Source organism: Tyto alba, unplaced genomic scaffold, assembly GCF_018691265.1.
Source record: "Tyto alba isolate M040663 unplaced genomic scaffold, T.alba_DEE_v4.0 Super-Scaffold_45, whole genome shotgun sequence".
Classification (NCBI taxonomy): domain Eukaryota; kingdom Metazoa; phylum Chordata; class Aves; order Strigiformes; family Tytonidae; genus Tyto; species Tyto alba.
Window position 1 is genome coordinate 30,171,378 of NW_024881321.1, and position 15,680 is coordinate 30,187,057.

The 15,680-nt window shown below is 36.7% G+C and overlaps 1 protein-coding gene across 2 annotated transcripts in view; it reads left to right on the plus strand.

The window, feature by feature from the left end:
• Positions 1-15,680, plus strand: part of PCCA (propionyl-CoA carboxylase subunit alpha) — a 304,978-nt gene that overhangs the window by 125,544 nt on the left and 163,754 nt on the right. For both annotated transcript variants that reach the window (XM_042805848.1, XM_042805846.1), the window contains 4 exons: positions 7,415-7,558; positions 9,086-9,160; positions 14,340-14,408; positions 15,242-15,317. In XM_042805848.1, the coding sequence (XP_042661782.1) occupies positions 7,415-7,558; positions 9,086-9,160; positions 14,340-14,408; positions 15,242-15,317 (364 nt within the window). The remainder of the gene's footprint in view (positions 1-7,414; positions 7,559-9,085; positions 9,161-14,339; positions 14,409-15,241; positions 15,318-15,680) is intronic.

The following is a 15,680-nucleotide window of genomic DNA, read 5'->3' on the forward strand; positions in this document are numbered from 1 at the left end:
CTAATCAAAGGCAGTCATAATCTAAAATAGCCAAACAAGAGCTTTGAAATAAATAAGAAATTTCCGACCCTTTAGCCTTTTTAACTTCTAAATTCTGTCAAAATCTTCTTATCACACTACCACCAGAAATGCTGGCTCTCACCAGGAAAGTTTCTTCTACTTTTTACTGAAAGACTGGAAATGGTCTTTTTTGACTACATGAATAGAGTCTACGGTCTGTAAATAAAGAGTATCTGTTAACATATGGGTGTGCAGTGTGGCTAAGCTTCTTACATGTGAATCAACTGGTGACAGCAAAGGGAAAATGTCACATATTCTAGAAGTTTGTAGTACCTCGAAACGAGAAGCATCTCTCCTTGGCTTGAGAACTGAGAAAAGTACAATGAGCAAGGTGAGGAGAGTACTTACCCTGGATACAGTTTGTGTGTCTGTGTCTCAGGTCTGCTTCTGACCTCCTGCCTCCCTCATGCACTGTACAGTTTAAGTAACAAGTGAGCACTCCTTTTCTCCTCAAAACATCACCAAATCGGCTTAGAGTAATTTGATTGAAAAGATCATTTATATGGAGTCTATTCATCATGGTGGCATTGAGAAATATGGTAGTTTGAGTAGCAGTGTATTTTCTCCTTGTGACAGTTTGAATATTTTTGTCATAACTTTTTAGAGAATAAAATATAATTTTGTAGGATACTCTGTTGATGTGTTTGTAAGAGTTCTATTGAAAGCAAATGGCATATCTGTTTTTATTTTACAGTTAATTGTACTGGGAGTATGTATTTTATGTAAATATTTTCAAGTTCTTTTAACATAACTTGTTTCAAAGTCATAAGGGGAATGTAAATAAACTTCCATGCACCCATAAAACATCATCCAGTGTTAAGATTTTTGTTTATCACTTTCAGTGTGTTCATCAGATTTTTACTAACCTCTGGAGGATGTTATATTCCAGAGCTGTGTATTTGTACAAAACAGGTCATGCGTGGTGTGAAAGGCAGAGGAAGTTTTCCATGCAACATGTCTCTTTCTACCTCCCTTTTCATCTCTTTGTCCACTCATGAAAGTATAAAAAACACGGTTGGGGATGTCTGGAAGTATGTAGAAGTCCTGTTGGTGATTGTCTGGAGCACTGCTGCTTATAAACTCCTGGTTCTAACAGTCTCTTAATGGTACCTGTATTCTGTTGCACATCATTAGGCAGCACCTGCTACACGTTTGCTCAGTGATGGAGAGAAGTGCTGGAAAATCTTGCAGCTGCACTATATAAACAGTGGCAGCAAAATATAAATAGCAAAGTGATGAGCTGAATTCGGATTGCCAGCTAAAACCACAGAGAGGTGGTGACTGGTATCCGTAGCAGACCCATAGGATGGCAAGAGGTGGTTTTGTTGTCTTGGTGTGTGTAGCTGCCTGGAGGATGAATTGTGATAGGTGGGCAGGAGTATGGGAGCAGTGAAAGGGGCTGTCAGGAGTTAGCGGAGTAGATTTCTACAAAGTCTGAACAGCAGAATTTCAAAGCAAAGTCTAAAGCGACTGTTTCTGCTGTTTGCTGAGTCTTCATATTTCTTAATGCTAGAATCTTGTTTTACTGTGACACTTTCCTTCAGTCATTTTAAATAGGCTAACGAACAGTGTCAGATGGTAAAGACTTTCAATTGCTGCTAACCTGGGCTGAATTTGAACTACTGACCTAAAGGTGAAAGGTCTCTTATCCCATTACCAATCCCCTAAGCCCACCAGAATCCATTCTGCACACAGTTTATACCAGCTGTTCATGGCCATTTTTAGAACTGAAAGAAAAGGTGATTTTGCTGCCAAACAACACTTCTTCACACAAGAGGGTCAGCCGACAACAGTTAACCAGATTTTTGCCACATTCTTGCCTCCTAATGCAACTTCCATTATGTAGCTACTGTTTGTCTGCTTTTCAGGCTTCCCAAAAGAACTACAGAAAAGCATTGCTAATTGTTGTTGACAGAAGAGAACGACATTGTTTGTGTAAGTCATTGAATCTGAAAGATGCCATTAACAGTGCTGCCAGGGCATGGAGTGATATCTTAGAGATGTCATTACTGCATAACTATCATAGAATACTATTAAAAATGTAGAGAAAACAGAAGCTCTCCTCCTTTTTTAGTAAGTAAAGAAAATAAAAGGTAATTCTTCAAAGGGTATGTTAGTTTCTTTCCTTTGGTGAATTTGATGTAAAGAAAACCCAGGAATGGCTGCAGTGTGACTAGAGCCACCTTGAAGAAAGTACTCTCTGAGCGGGCTTTAATAGTGTTGCTGAATATTCTGAGAGCAGGTTTACATCTTTAGGAAAGGAAGTGTAGGTTTTGTGGATGTAAGTTTCTGTATTTTCTTACGTGGAGTATATAGTGGAAAGAAAATTGTGTAGGATTACTGAATTGTATGATATTTTTTTTTGAAGTGCAGGATGTTAATTGAGGAACTTGTATTAAAATTGTGAGCTAAATAACTTGTTGATATAAAGCCTGTGCTGTTTGTTTAAAATGTAGAAAAGACCGATTCAGTATTTATAGGTTACATAAGTGGTTTCTTACCCATGTCTGTCCAGAAAAATAAACAAACAAATCCTTAAAAGGAAAAATTGAGAAAACTCTGTCAATGACTGTTGGAAGATAACTTCCTATGAGAAAGTAGATTAAGTATTTTTTCAAGGTTGTTATATGCTATGATTAAAAAATCAGTTGGTACCAAATATCTGTGCACTAGTTTATATTTCTGCCACATCTTTCTTGGGAAACAACAAAAGAAGGCTACCTGAGCATCTTAGTTGATGGAAATTTTTGTAATTCTGGTTGCACATAGTTCTTCAATCAGAATAAATACAAATAAATCAGAAAATAAACAACAACTGTTATTATATACTATGTCTATAGAGAAGGACAGTATGGGCTGTTGCCCATTATGTGTTCCTGTGTGCTTTCCATTCATTCCATATATTAATCCAAACATTGTCTGTTCTTCAGCAGCCTTTCTGCTCCCAAACCTCGTATACATACATGTAAACTGTTTTGCAGAGAGATGATGTGACCCCAGAGTGTTCCTGCTCATAGTAGTCAGGAAGCTGTCATGCCTGAAGAACAGAACGCGTGTGCACCTCTGTTGCTGTTCAGTGCTCCGAAATAGAAACCAGGCTTACTGAAATAGAGGGGGTTGAGGAGCATCTGTAAGTTGGTGGGTTTGGGTCAATTGATACTGGATTTGGCTGCAGCAGAAAAGCCTGTGGGACTCCAGGTGAATCATGTTTCCTGGAAACTGAGGTGTATGTTGAAAGTTAGTTTTGAGATTATTTTTCTGAATGTAAAAGAGTAAATGACACCAACTAGGGACTTACAGTAGTAGGGGTGACATAGTCTGTAGTTTTAAGTCTACTGAAATTTAGATTTTCTTGGCTGCTGTGGTCTGCTTGAATGCTCCAACTGGTGTGTGAGTAACTCGATGCCTTATGCACACAGGGGCAAGAGAGCAATCTGTGAGAGTATCCAGAAGTGTGTGCTATTAGATCTGAGTACCTTGATGGTCTTGAGAAAAATGTGTCCTGAAATTATTTCCCTGAATATAAAGGGAGCAGTCATTGCTAATTTAACTCTCAGCTTCAACTGTTCATAAAAACTACATGACTGTTTTTGTAGCTGTAGATGTACCCCAGTATGGTAAAGCTTCAAGGCTCTTGGCAGTCACAGAACAGGAGGAGAATTAGCAGCCTCTCCATAATGTTCTGGGGATGGAGGCTAACTGGACTGCAACGTTGGCAGGGTCCGCTAGCTTTTTTGTACCTGCTTCACCATCTATAAACTGGGACTTAGTTATTATTTTCTTACAGGCTTTGCCACTAGTGTCTCTTGCTGTATAAACTGGAAGAGGCTAGGGAAGCAAAACCACTTGTAATGCTCACAAGGAATCTGATTGCTCTGACATGTCTGAAGAGGAGCTGATCCAGGATGAGGGGGAAGCACCCTTTACCCTGTATTGATATTGTTGGCCACAACAGGTATGGCTTTGTGGACTTGAAAATAAGTGGCATTTTTCAGAGAAAGAAGTGTGTGTGGATCACAGAAAGTGGGAAGTAAGACTTTTTAAAGGGGAGGTATGTATTGTACTTAAGTGCATTGAAATGCTGACTTGTTATAAATTGCTTATGACCAGACTTGATATACGTAAAGCAACTGGGAGTACAGGTGAGACTTTTGGCAGCTAATTGAGTTACTGCTGATCAATTTTTATGCTTGTCTTGTTTGAGAATAAGGTACAGCAGCCTTGATATAGCTATGATCTGTAGATTGCTTGCTGCAGACATGTCTGGTTTTGCCCTTTGTGTTAAGGACAGAGATAATGTGTGAATTTACCCACTATGATATAACCATACCACCACTGGCCCTTACCTTATTGACTGGGGCTTTGCTGGCAAGGTCTTGGATCTACTGACTAAAAAATGAGTAGGGCCCAAAGCTAAAGGAGTTGATCAATTGGGTATGATTCAGCTCCATTTGTGAGCATACTTTTATCTCTTTAAAAATGTAGTCCTTGACTTAGTGTCCATAAAATGACAAGTAAAGACTGTTGATGGAGTAAGAGTATAGCATAAAATTAATAGAAGAAAATACATCAGGCAGGCAAAACATGTGTGACACGTGTAGTAGGCTGAAAAGTGAAAGAGGAAAGTATTTAAAGCTTAGCTTTTAATAGGGATTTAGAAATGGATACAATTACTCTAGTCAAATATCTGCAACAGTTCCTGTAGAGCTTTCATCGGGAATGATGATGCCTGTGTTTTCTTTTTTGAGAGGGGAGGGAGAAGAGAGGTCTAATTTCTTTAATTCTGCCCTCGTCCTTCCTTGCTTTGTAGAAGATTAGAGATTTAACTTCAGATCTTGCATACACCTGTGTGAGTTCTTGCATCCTCCAAAACCTCATTACAGGGTGCTTGTTGAACCAGGATATGGCATTACTGCTTTATTAGTGTCCTTTTGTACTGTATGCTGAAGCATATTCTGTATAATGCTACAAATACTGACCCTCCCCTTGCCATAAGAAAACTGTGACTGCTAAAACAAGTACAGTTTGAGCTGTGCAGCTCACTGAAAGGTTAAACTTACAAAGGAGTCAACAAGGATTTCAAGGTTAAAGTTCTTTTCTACCCAGTTTTGGTCATCTAAAATGCATTTTAAATGTATTTGGTACCCCAAAATGAGTGGTATGTTTGCTACTGTAAACATTATGCCTAAACAGCACTAGTTTGAAGCACTGTCCTAAAAGAAAGCAGAACAACTTCTCCCCACCCAAAAAAACCCTCAAAAAATTTTCCTTGTCATGTTTTCTGAATGCTGTTTTGTGTGCAGACACAAAGGGAGTATTTTGAAGAAACAGAAGAAAATATTGACCAAGTCAAAGATCTGTATTGAAGAATGGATTAAATAAATGTTTGTGAGTCATAAGAACCAAACAACAAAAATATTTTTCTTTCCAGAAACATTCCATCCTATTTTGATCATCAACAATAAAGCTGAAAACAATGAAGCTATTCAATCTGGAATGCCAATTGCTATCCAAGAAAAATGACAGTATAACTAAATAATGCAAATGTCTTTTTTTTTTTAAAAAAAAAAGAAATCTGTATTTTAATTATCTGGAATGTTAGAATCCCAAATGTGTTCTAAAGGCAAAGATAATTTTTTAAAACTTAAATTCCAAAACAAGAGACTAAGTTCTGTTGTCCAAATGTGAATGTGTGATAAGTAACTTTCTATTTAAACTTGGGGAATTTTAATATAAACTTAAAGTCTTAATAGAAGTTGAATTGCTTCAATTTAATGTTGCAGGATAGACACTAAGATTCTCCAAATACTATTATTAAGCTTGACATTCTGGAGATTATCATGTGTTAGGTAGAATCAAGATTGAATCCCAAAGGTGCATCCTTAAACTGTATAATCAGATTCCCATTTCAATGTCACTTTTATCCTTCAAAGAATAGGTGCTTGTTTCAGTGATGATTTGTCATTAAAATTATGTCAAAATGTCTTAAAATGTTGTTGAAACTCTAAACAAACTCACAGCACACACAGGGCTAATTATGGATGCCATCTGTTTATTTTTACAAAGCTTTTTTTCTTAAAGACCAAAGCATCTTCTTGTTCTGATAAGCCACAAGATTATTATAGCAACTAAATGTTTTCCTTAATACTAGTGTACTTGAAGGAAGAACGACAAGTAGTTTGGTTGCTGACCTCTTCCTGTGTCACAAAATGTACGTGGTATGGCATCTCATGATAGAGAAACCATTGATAAGTGTGTTTTCGTAAGGTATTTTGGCCCTTGGAGCACAAACATTTTATAATAAAAATGGCAGTTCTGTCATGATTTCTCTGTGGAAAGTCTTACAGCTGTCTCTGGGTGAAGAACATGCTTCTGGCGTGCCTGTCTTTTACTTCAAGTATATGGCATGCCCTCCTGTCTTTGGGTTCTTTTTTGCTGTACTGTGCCTAGTTGCAGATTTTTTTTTAAAGTTAACAAGCGCGTCCGTTTATATCCCCATTTCAAAGAAAAAAAAGTGTGTGTGCACGTGCATATGCGCGCACATGTGTGCATGCCTGTACGCACATGCAGGGGTTAGTGTGAACGACGGGTATTCCCATGGCAGCATCACCCAAAGCCGTTAGCAGCAATTTGCTGAGAGCGCAGAGTGACTCTGCTGGTCCAGCCCAGCTATTGTGCATGCTAAGCACTAAACAGATAAGTCTGGAGGGGGGAAAAAAATTGAAGGATCCATCTGCTCATTTCTGCTACACTGCGCTGATGCAAGATTACGCTAATCTGGTTGCTTGTCAGGACAGGTTAGTGAAAGCAGGCGAACGGGTGAGATTTAGGGTAGGCTAGTTCTATGGAAAATTGTAAGCGGCTCCTGTATGTGCCATGTTAAGTGTAGCAGAATGGGTTGATTATCAGCTACTTTGAGATTTTAAGTTAAAACATATTTATGGCTACAGTGTGAGTTTCTTCAAAGCAAAATCGAATGGGAAAAGCTTCTGAACAAAGAGAAATTAACTCATCGCCACCAGGTGCATTTGAATTTGTAAAATAAATGGAAAAAAAACCCCAAACCAAACCACAAGCCCCTAAACCCTCCTAGTTCTTCTCTATAGTTTTCATTTTGTATGCTGCTCTTAGTTATTGTAATCTGCTAATTATTTTGGTTTTGGGGGTTTCTCTTCAAAGAAGGTGGTTGCTGGAGTTTGTCAATTAGAAATTTTTTGGGAAAAAGACCAAGAAGGAACACATTCTTTGTCTGTTCTTTGGTTGGTTTTGCTTATCAGTGTTTGTTTACAGAGAGGGATTGTTGTTGTTGTTGTTGTTTTTGTTACCTACTGACTGACAGTTCTTGTCCTTGCAGGTTGAACATCCCGTCACAGAATGCATTACCGGCCTGGACTTAGTCCAAGAAATGATCCGTGTTGCTAAGGGTTACCCTCTCAGACACAAACAGGCTGATATTCCCATCAACGGTTGGGCGGTTGAATGTCGAGTTTATGCTGAGGTAAATGAGTGGTAATGGGGAGGAGGGTAGGTAGTTGAATTGTGGAGTAATAGTACCCAGGTGTGGATAGATGCTGAGGTGAAGTCAAGGAGTATCATATGAAATTTGCAATTTAGAGTATGTAACACAAAAGGTGAATAAGCTTTTCTAGAATTGTGGAATTTTCTTTTTTTTTTAATGAAAACTACAGTACATATTTCAACACCTCTTTTTTTCCAAAAATCAAAATTAAAAATGGTGAAAGAGATAACTGAGGTTTATTTCTAAGGACATTTGCTATATGTTCTGTTCACATTTAATGTTGCAGTGCTGGAGTTATTTGCTACAGTTAACTAGTGTTTCCAGGTTTCTTAACTTGTGTACTTGAAACTTGTTGACTTAAAAACACAGTTGAAATTCAGTAGCTTACAGAATTTCTGCTGTTGTTCTAAAACGTTTTAATAGGCTGTTGAAAAAGCAATTTACATGTCTTTTGAAAATGAAGTTTATATGACAAACTTTGAAAGTGCATTCCAAGTCAATAATTATGATATGACTATCTCACCTTAAAAAAAGCTTACTAAAATATAAAACCCATTTGCACATATGTTTAAGACATTTCAAGGTGTAATGTCTTTTTGCTGTCATTTTTGATACATGAAAATCAAGATTTGTTAATTAAAAAATGATGCCTATCTTCCTTCACTTTGTTTTAGAAACATTTTAGGTAACTCCGCTTTTAAAAAATAATTCAGCACCTTGACATGTTTTTTCCCACGCTTGACTACTGCAGCTTTTGTGACCCAGGACATCTTTATGTTGATTTTTCTTTCTCTTCGTGACACACACATAACCTTCAGGTTGCTGTACAGATTACAAGTTATATGAACTATTTTAATGAAGAATAAATATATGCCCTGTGATTGGCATGGAAGCTATTCTGAGTATGAGTAGGCTTTATGCTGGAGTAATTGATGCTTTTTTTATTTGGTGCAACTTAGATTCCCTCACATTTATAAGTAAGTAATAGATCCAACTAATTTGCCATGAATTAGGTTATTCTGTAGGCCACATATTTATTTGCTGTCCTATGAAATTTATGTTGGTATGAAATTATGTAGATTTCCAACGACATAAAGGTCAGTTTGATTTCTTAAGATAATTAAATTTCTTACTGCCCTTTTCTCTCTGAAATTTTTTTCTTTATACGCTCTTCTCCACTCTTCTGAATACTTTACCATCCTTCATCTAAGACACAGTGTAACAAATGAAAATGTCACCTTTGTATATTTTGGTGGTGTACAGTAGCTGCGTGCAGCACACTTCTTTCCTGCTTTTTGGATGTGATGCAAGAGAATTTGTATGCTTCCATTTCTTTATTTGGAGTTGCAGAGGTAGGTGGATGAAGAAGTGTACTTGAACACAAGTAATTCTGGAGAAGAAAGCAGTTATTCCAGCAGTGGCTTCTGTCAGACTTCAAGCTTTTTAATATTATCTCCTCCTCATCTGTAAAAGCTTAATGCTTTCTCATGTTGAATTTTATTTCAGGACCCCTACAAATCTTTTGGCTTGCCATCCATTGGTAAACTGTCTCAGTACCAGGAACCATTGCACTTGCCAAGTGTAAGTAACTCAGTTCTGGTTTTCGTAGGTGCTGAGTGTTTCTTTTATAGACAGAGACTATAAGTACTCAGCAGCTTTGTAAATCAGGCCTTTTTTCCAGCTTTTTGCCAGGGGTAGGGGGGAGAGGAGATGGGACAGGACATAAAAATACTTATTTGTGAAACTTGAAAAACTGATTGAAAAGTTACAGTTCCAAACTGAGTTTAAAATTCAAATTTGGTGTAACAGGAAACCACTATATGTTGAAATATTTTCTTATATGTTATAACTTTCAGCTTAAGTTTTTCAAACGTGGCTTTAGGAAAAATACTGTGGTCATTAGAAAGGACAGTGAAATGTTGAGTCAGTTCTTTAAACACGGAGAGCGGGGGGCACCAGTGAGAAACCGCCAGTGCTTTCTGTTTAGTTTTGTAGACTTTAAAGAGGAAATTTGTTACATTGATTATTACACATTTCAGGATACAGGCTAACTATATGGGAAGGCTGTTTAACAAACAGTGTTTTCTGCTATATGTAAAGAACAAGGACACCACCTTTCTGTGAAATCAGGGTAGTCTAAATCATAAGTGCACACACGCATGACACTATGTCAGTTAGTGGGATGATGAGGCTGTACCATCTGTGAATATGATTATTCAGTCTGATTGCTTGCACGGAAAATAGTGAAAGATTACAGGAGGAATCTTAAATGTGGAGATGTTATTGGATATATGATTTATTTTGCTTCTTAAATTGTTTTTGCCCGTATACTTTCTGAAGGGACCTGACCCTTTCTGGTCTTTAAGGCTTCATGCTGTGTTCAAAGCCTGAAAGCAGAAAAAAACTGTGAAGATCTAAAAGGCATTATGTGATCTTAAAAAGGAGATGAGGGAAAAAGGTATCATTGGATGTATCTAAACTTTTTTTAAATGAAACAAAGAGTGTATTTAATAAGAATTTATAATGAATACTCCAGTGATTGTTAGAAGTTTTCACCATGTTGTAATAGCTAACAGGATGTCAAACATTTTGCCCTTGCAAGTTTTTGCAATTTGCAATTTTCCAAACGTGAGACCTGTTGAAAGTACAAGTGATAATGGACAAACTGTACCCCCTACAGTCTTTGTCCCACCAAATCTTTCTTCAATTAATGCTGCAGCAGGAGTTTTATGTAATAACATTTGCGCTTGTGAGCCATCCATACAAAGAAAAAAACAATTAAAATGCCTTAAATGTTCTGCTTACTGCTGTTATTTGCTTGTGTGAATGTTGCATGTCAGCTAAATGGACCACGGAATAGATAAAGTGATTGGGTGCAGCAGAGTGCACACTAAGCTTTGTCTATCATTATTGCTGGGAGCAATCAAATTGATGCCAGCAGGACAGTAGACGCGTTGACAGCTGTAATTATGTATCTCCATGGTGATCACTTTTGGCCTGTCATGGAGGCCCATGAGTCCCCTCCCTTGCAAGCATTTAATCAGATTGGGCTGTCACTTGTCAGGTAGACGGGGTGGGCTGGGAGTTGTGCTTAGGGGGAGAGGTGAATTGAAAATGAAGGGTGGGAGATGCCTGATTGCTTCACGTGGTCCATCGTCGTACCAGAGAAAGAAATTTTAATTACGCTAGAGGCTTCAGAGCAATGGTTTGAGGAGCTCATATGGAGTGTCTAGGCTGTTCTCTTTTTGTTTACTTCTATTGTTGTATTAAAAATAGAACAACTGTTTTTATATAGACACTCATGGTTTGGTGTCTTAATACATATTTTCTGCCAGTGTGAAATAATTTCTCTCCTGACAATGTCATGTTGCTAAGAACAAAATTAATATGACTAAAGAAGTTCAGTGTTACAGGCCCATTGTGCCACAGTGTTTGTTTTCTGCATTTTAGATTTCAAAATTGTCAACAAGTTGGCTTAACAAAAATTAGCAAAGACTTGTAGTGTGTCAAAGACAGTTTGGCTTATGAGTAGCGTACTGCCAAGTGCATTTTCAATTAATTTCTTCTGTGTCTTAAGTTAGCTCTGATTGTCTACCTGTGTGTCAGCTGCTCAAGCTGATGGAACTGGTGTGCATGGCTGTGAGAGTTTTTTTCTTAGCCCCAGATAGGAATGTACTGGCTATTTTTGTGTCATGTAGTCTGTAATTTCCTTAGAACATGGTACTCATAAATACCAAATTTTTTTCATTGTTGTTCATGAAGCTTAAGGTAGGTAGCCACAAAACCCCATATTATGATAGTGAGCATTCATGTTCAGTGCTCTTACACAACATAGCAAATGCATGGCCATATCTGAAGAGCTCCAGCATTGCTCTTTGCCAGTATGATCAGCAGTCTGGTCTCTTAATGACTCTAACCAGAAAGATAAAACTCTTAGACTCTGATATGGCAAAGAATGGAGAAATATTAGAACCTGTATGAGTTGGTAAGTCGAATTTGGTGCACTAATAGTTCGTTGCAGGACTGGGACATAGATTGTGCTGCTTTTTTTTTGCTCTTAAGCTTTTTTTATCTTTCAGTTTACTGTTGTCCTAGTGTATTAACACATAATGGTAATAAAACATCAGTAAAAGCATTGAGTACGGTAGGCTCTTGAACCCTAGCCTTTCTTTGGTATTTTAAATACAGAGTGAAAGAAAGGAAATCTGTTAAGCAGAAGTAAATGCTGGAGGTCTAATAAGTATTGCTACTATTTATCAAATTAAGCACATTATAGCGAGTATCTGTTGAATTAGGGTTTCTTTTTCATCCAATATTCATTAAGTTCTGTCACACCATATAGTTTATAAAATCACCTACTGTTACCAGGCTCTGAAAATGTAAGCACCACAGGGAGAATTGAAGATGGTAAATGTTTTTCTATTCTGCTGTCATTTTTTTCCTTCATTTTCAGTTTATTTTCTGAAAATTAAACTTCTACAGAGGACTCCAGATGTTTGTTTTAAAAAAGGAAATTACACAGTAGTTTTTAAGGAATTTCAAATTCTCACTGTAACTTTTTCATTTTTTAAGATAGCATACTTGGGAAAAAAAGTGTAAATTATATAGTAGTATGTATGCTGTATATGAACAGAAACATAAAGCAGTCAGAACATATAGTTGGTCGCCTCAGAAGCCTTACATTAACTTTAAGGTCTGACTAACCTGCTTACTGTGGGTCTAAAATATGTGCCTTTCATATGTGATTTTCTTTATCAAAATATGATATACATGTATCAATGCTTACATGCATGTGGAGGCATATGTAAAACACTCCTGAACACTTGTATGTAAATCACTTTATAGGTGCTACTTTAGAGACAAAGTCACAGTATAATTCAAGTATGCGTGGAGTATGTGTCATACCTTCATGTCTTATATTACTTATTATTACAAAAAATATCATGGGCAAGACTAGGTAAATTAATTATTTCTGATCGAACGTATGCATTGACTTTCTACGTGGGCAGACATCTTGGGAGGAAGGATGGTTTAGCAGTTACAGAATTGGAGCTGGGAAATATGCCGCATGTTTTTTCTGTAATCATGACATGTCTGAACTACCTTCTCATCAGTAGCTAATGTTAAAAGTACCTGATGCGGGTAGTGGGGGGCCTAGTTAAGCATAGATAAAGCGCATTTAGGTAAGATGTGATAAAAATACTACAGAAATGCTACTGCCTTTACATATGAATAAATATGCTATACAAATAAACATAAATAGGTAAGAAATAATACATAAATATGTAAGTATAAATAGATAAATACAAATATGTTAATAAGTACCTTTTTAAAAAATAAAAAGGATATAACATCATAAAAACTAGTCTGTGTTTCTTGCTAAAGAAAGTGAGTACACCTGCTAGGGTATCTTTTTATGTCATTTGGATAATAAAGTCATCATCATGCCCTCATGTGGATTCTGTAGACAAGAGGTTCTACATGTGGTCCCTTGATAATTGCCTAAATTAAAATATTAAAGGCCTAACAGCCGTTGCGTTGACCTTTTTCTGCCTTGCTGCAGACAGATGAGCTGCTGTTTATTACAAAGGTTCCTTCCCACAGGTGAAGATTTAAGTGAGATTCCAGGACCCTCTTTCCCACCCCCTTTACAATGCAGTGTACCGGAGCCCTGCTGCTTCAACAGCTTTGATTAGAGCCCTCCATCCTTGTGATCCCCAGAATGCGTTTATTACTCTCAAGTTATTTTGATTAGTTTTTAAAAAATATTTCAGATGCCAGTGCTCAAAAGCAGCAATTTAATAAATATTTATTCCCCAGAAATTGCTCATTTGAAAAGTTTTATATGGCTAACCTCATTGCTACAGTGATGAAATCAAACTGAGAGATGAAAACAAGAATCAGCAATATACTAACTTACTTGTTGGCTGGTTAACAGCAATCAGCCTCTTCAAAAGAAATTTTTGAACTTGTGTTATTTTTTTCCATGAATATTGCAGATTCAGAGCTTTAATTGGGGCTGTGTCCTTACAAAGCAAAGCCATGGAAAAAGCTGTGTAAACATTAAAGCCTCAGAGGAGCAGCAGCAACAGAAAAAATTGTTTTACAGTTGAGAGGGTGAGGCAGAGAAGGAAAGTGTTACAGACATGAAAACCACAGGATCAGTATTCCTATGGAGCTGATAAGCAGAGCTCCAAAGTTCCTGCTGAATGCTCCCTACTTGTATTCCTACTGGAGCCCTTGGAAGGGCTATAGCGGAACATGGGGGACGTGATTACATATCGATGTAGAAAGGATGTGATTATAAGGGGCATCCTTCATGCCAAGTGTCAGTCAGAAAAATAATTACAACTGTATTTTATTACAGGGATTAAATAGGAATTGGATATGTTCAGAGCTGAAGTTTAGAGTGTGTAACACAACCTCAATTGCTAGATCAAATTTAATGTGTTTACTGTGCATTCTAGGAGAACAAAAGAGAATTTTCACTATCAACTGAAGATTGCAGTTGTGTTTCTTTTAAAGGAGAGAATAACTTGCAAGTATTTTTCCTGGTGGAGGAAAAAGCTCCTCTTCCCCCCCACCCAGGTTCTCTGAAAACAAATAACTATTCTAGTTCTTCAAGGGGAAAAAAAATGAATGTGATAAGCTTCACGGGTGTCATGTTTTAAGCCTGCCAAGTAGATTTGATCCTCATGTTGAAATATATATATATATTTTTTCCAATATATAATTATTTTTACTTCTTACTTTTTTGAAGGTACGTGTTGACAGTGGCATACAACAAGGAAGTGATATTAGCATTTATTATGATCCTATGATCTCAAAAGTGAGTTGATGATTATTTTTCAGTATTATAAAGGTATGAAATACTGATTTTATACATGGATCTTTTAAATGACAGAGGCTATATTAAAGGATTGGTAAATCAGTGTTTTAAAGGTGCTAGTCATAACATACCTCAAGGGAATATGAAAAAAGCAAAGGAAGATATGGAGTAGGGGAAATTCAGTGTTACTTCTAAACAAAATTTTTTTGATGTTTTGACACTGTAATTATTTGTCTTGCCCCTTCTGATTACTAAAAGGATTCTGATTTAAACAGAAACCATTACTTTCAGGCTTACGTGCTGCCAATCCCTCATTTTAAATGTAACCTAGCCAGAACTAAAATGTTCATTATTCTGGCTTCCAAAAAGAAGTGGTGAAAGAAATGGTTGATAGTGTCTCTTAGTATTCGTTCTTATTCATCAATAACGTATCGACTAAATTAAAATACGACATTATAGTCAGAGTTCAGTTGTCAGAAAAATTTACACTTAAATCTTAGAAGTTGGTTGGGCACTAGAAGTCAGGAGAGTCAACTAAATATTGAACCTCTGCTCTAATTTTCTGTGCGCTTAAAGAAGAGAGAGTTAGTTTAGATGTCATACATTTTATGGAGAAAAAGTGATTGGCCTTCTTTAATTGAATGGCTTGAGAGATCTTAATTTTCTCTTGGAGTTTTAGGGAGCCTCTGAAGTACTAATACAGCAATATGTGAGATGTTTTTGTAATTGCAGAAGTCCTGTAGACCATTTTCATTTTAAATGCTATTCAGGTTCTAGGGACAAACATTATATAATTTCTAGGTAACTTAAATACCTTTTTTGTTGTTTTTTAGCTGATTACCTATGGCTCTAATAGAGCTGAAGCACTGAAAAGAATGGAAGAGGCTTTGGACAATTACGTAATTCGAGGTAACTACAGAAATTCTGGTTCCTAGTGTGATAGGCTGCCATCTATTTCAAGAAAACAGCTTGAAGATGTAGTAATTAGCAAATTGAGTAAAGTTCCTGCTTCTTAAGTGCAAATTAAAACAGAAAAAGCTTGTGTTAATTAAGCCGAGAAGATACATCAAATCTAAAGAGACTTCATTTTTTTCCTCCATTGTTTTTCTTGAATATTATGAGATAAATATTTAAATAATTTCCTTAAACTCATAAAATGTTTTCACAGAATGGTAGCATATAATTCATTTATTATGTTGTAAAGGGGGGAAAAAAAAGCCACTGCACCATAAGAAATTTAAAGTAGTTGCCATTTTATAGCAGTTTAATACA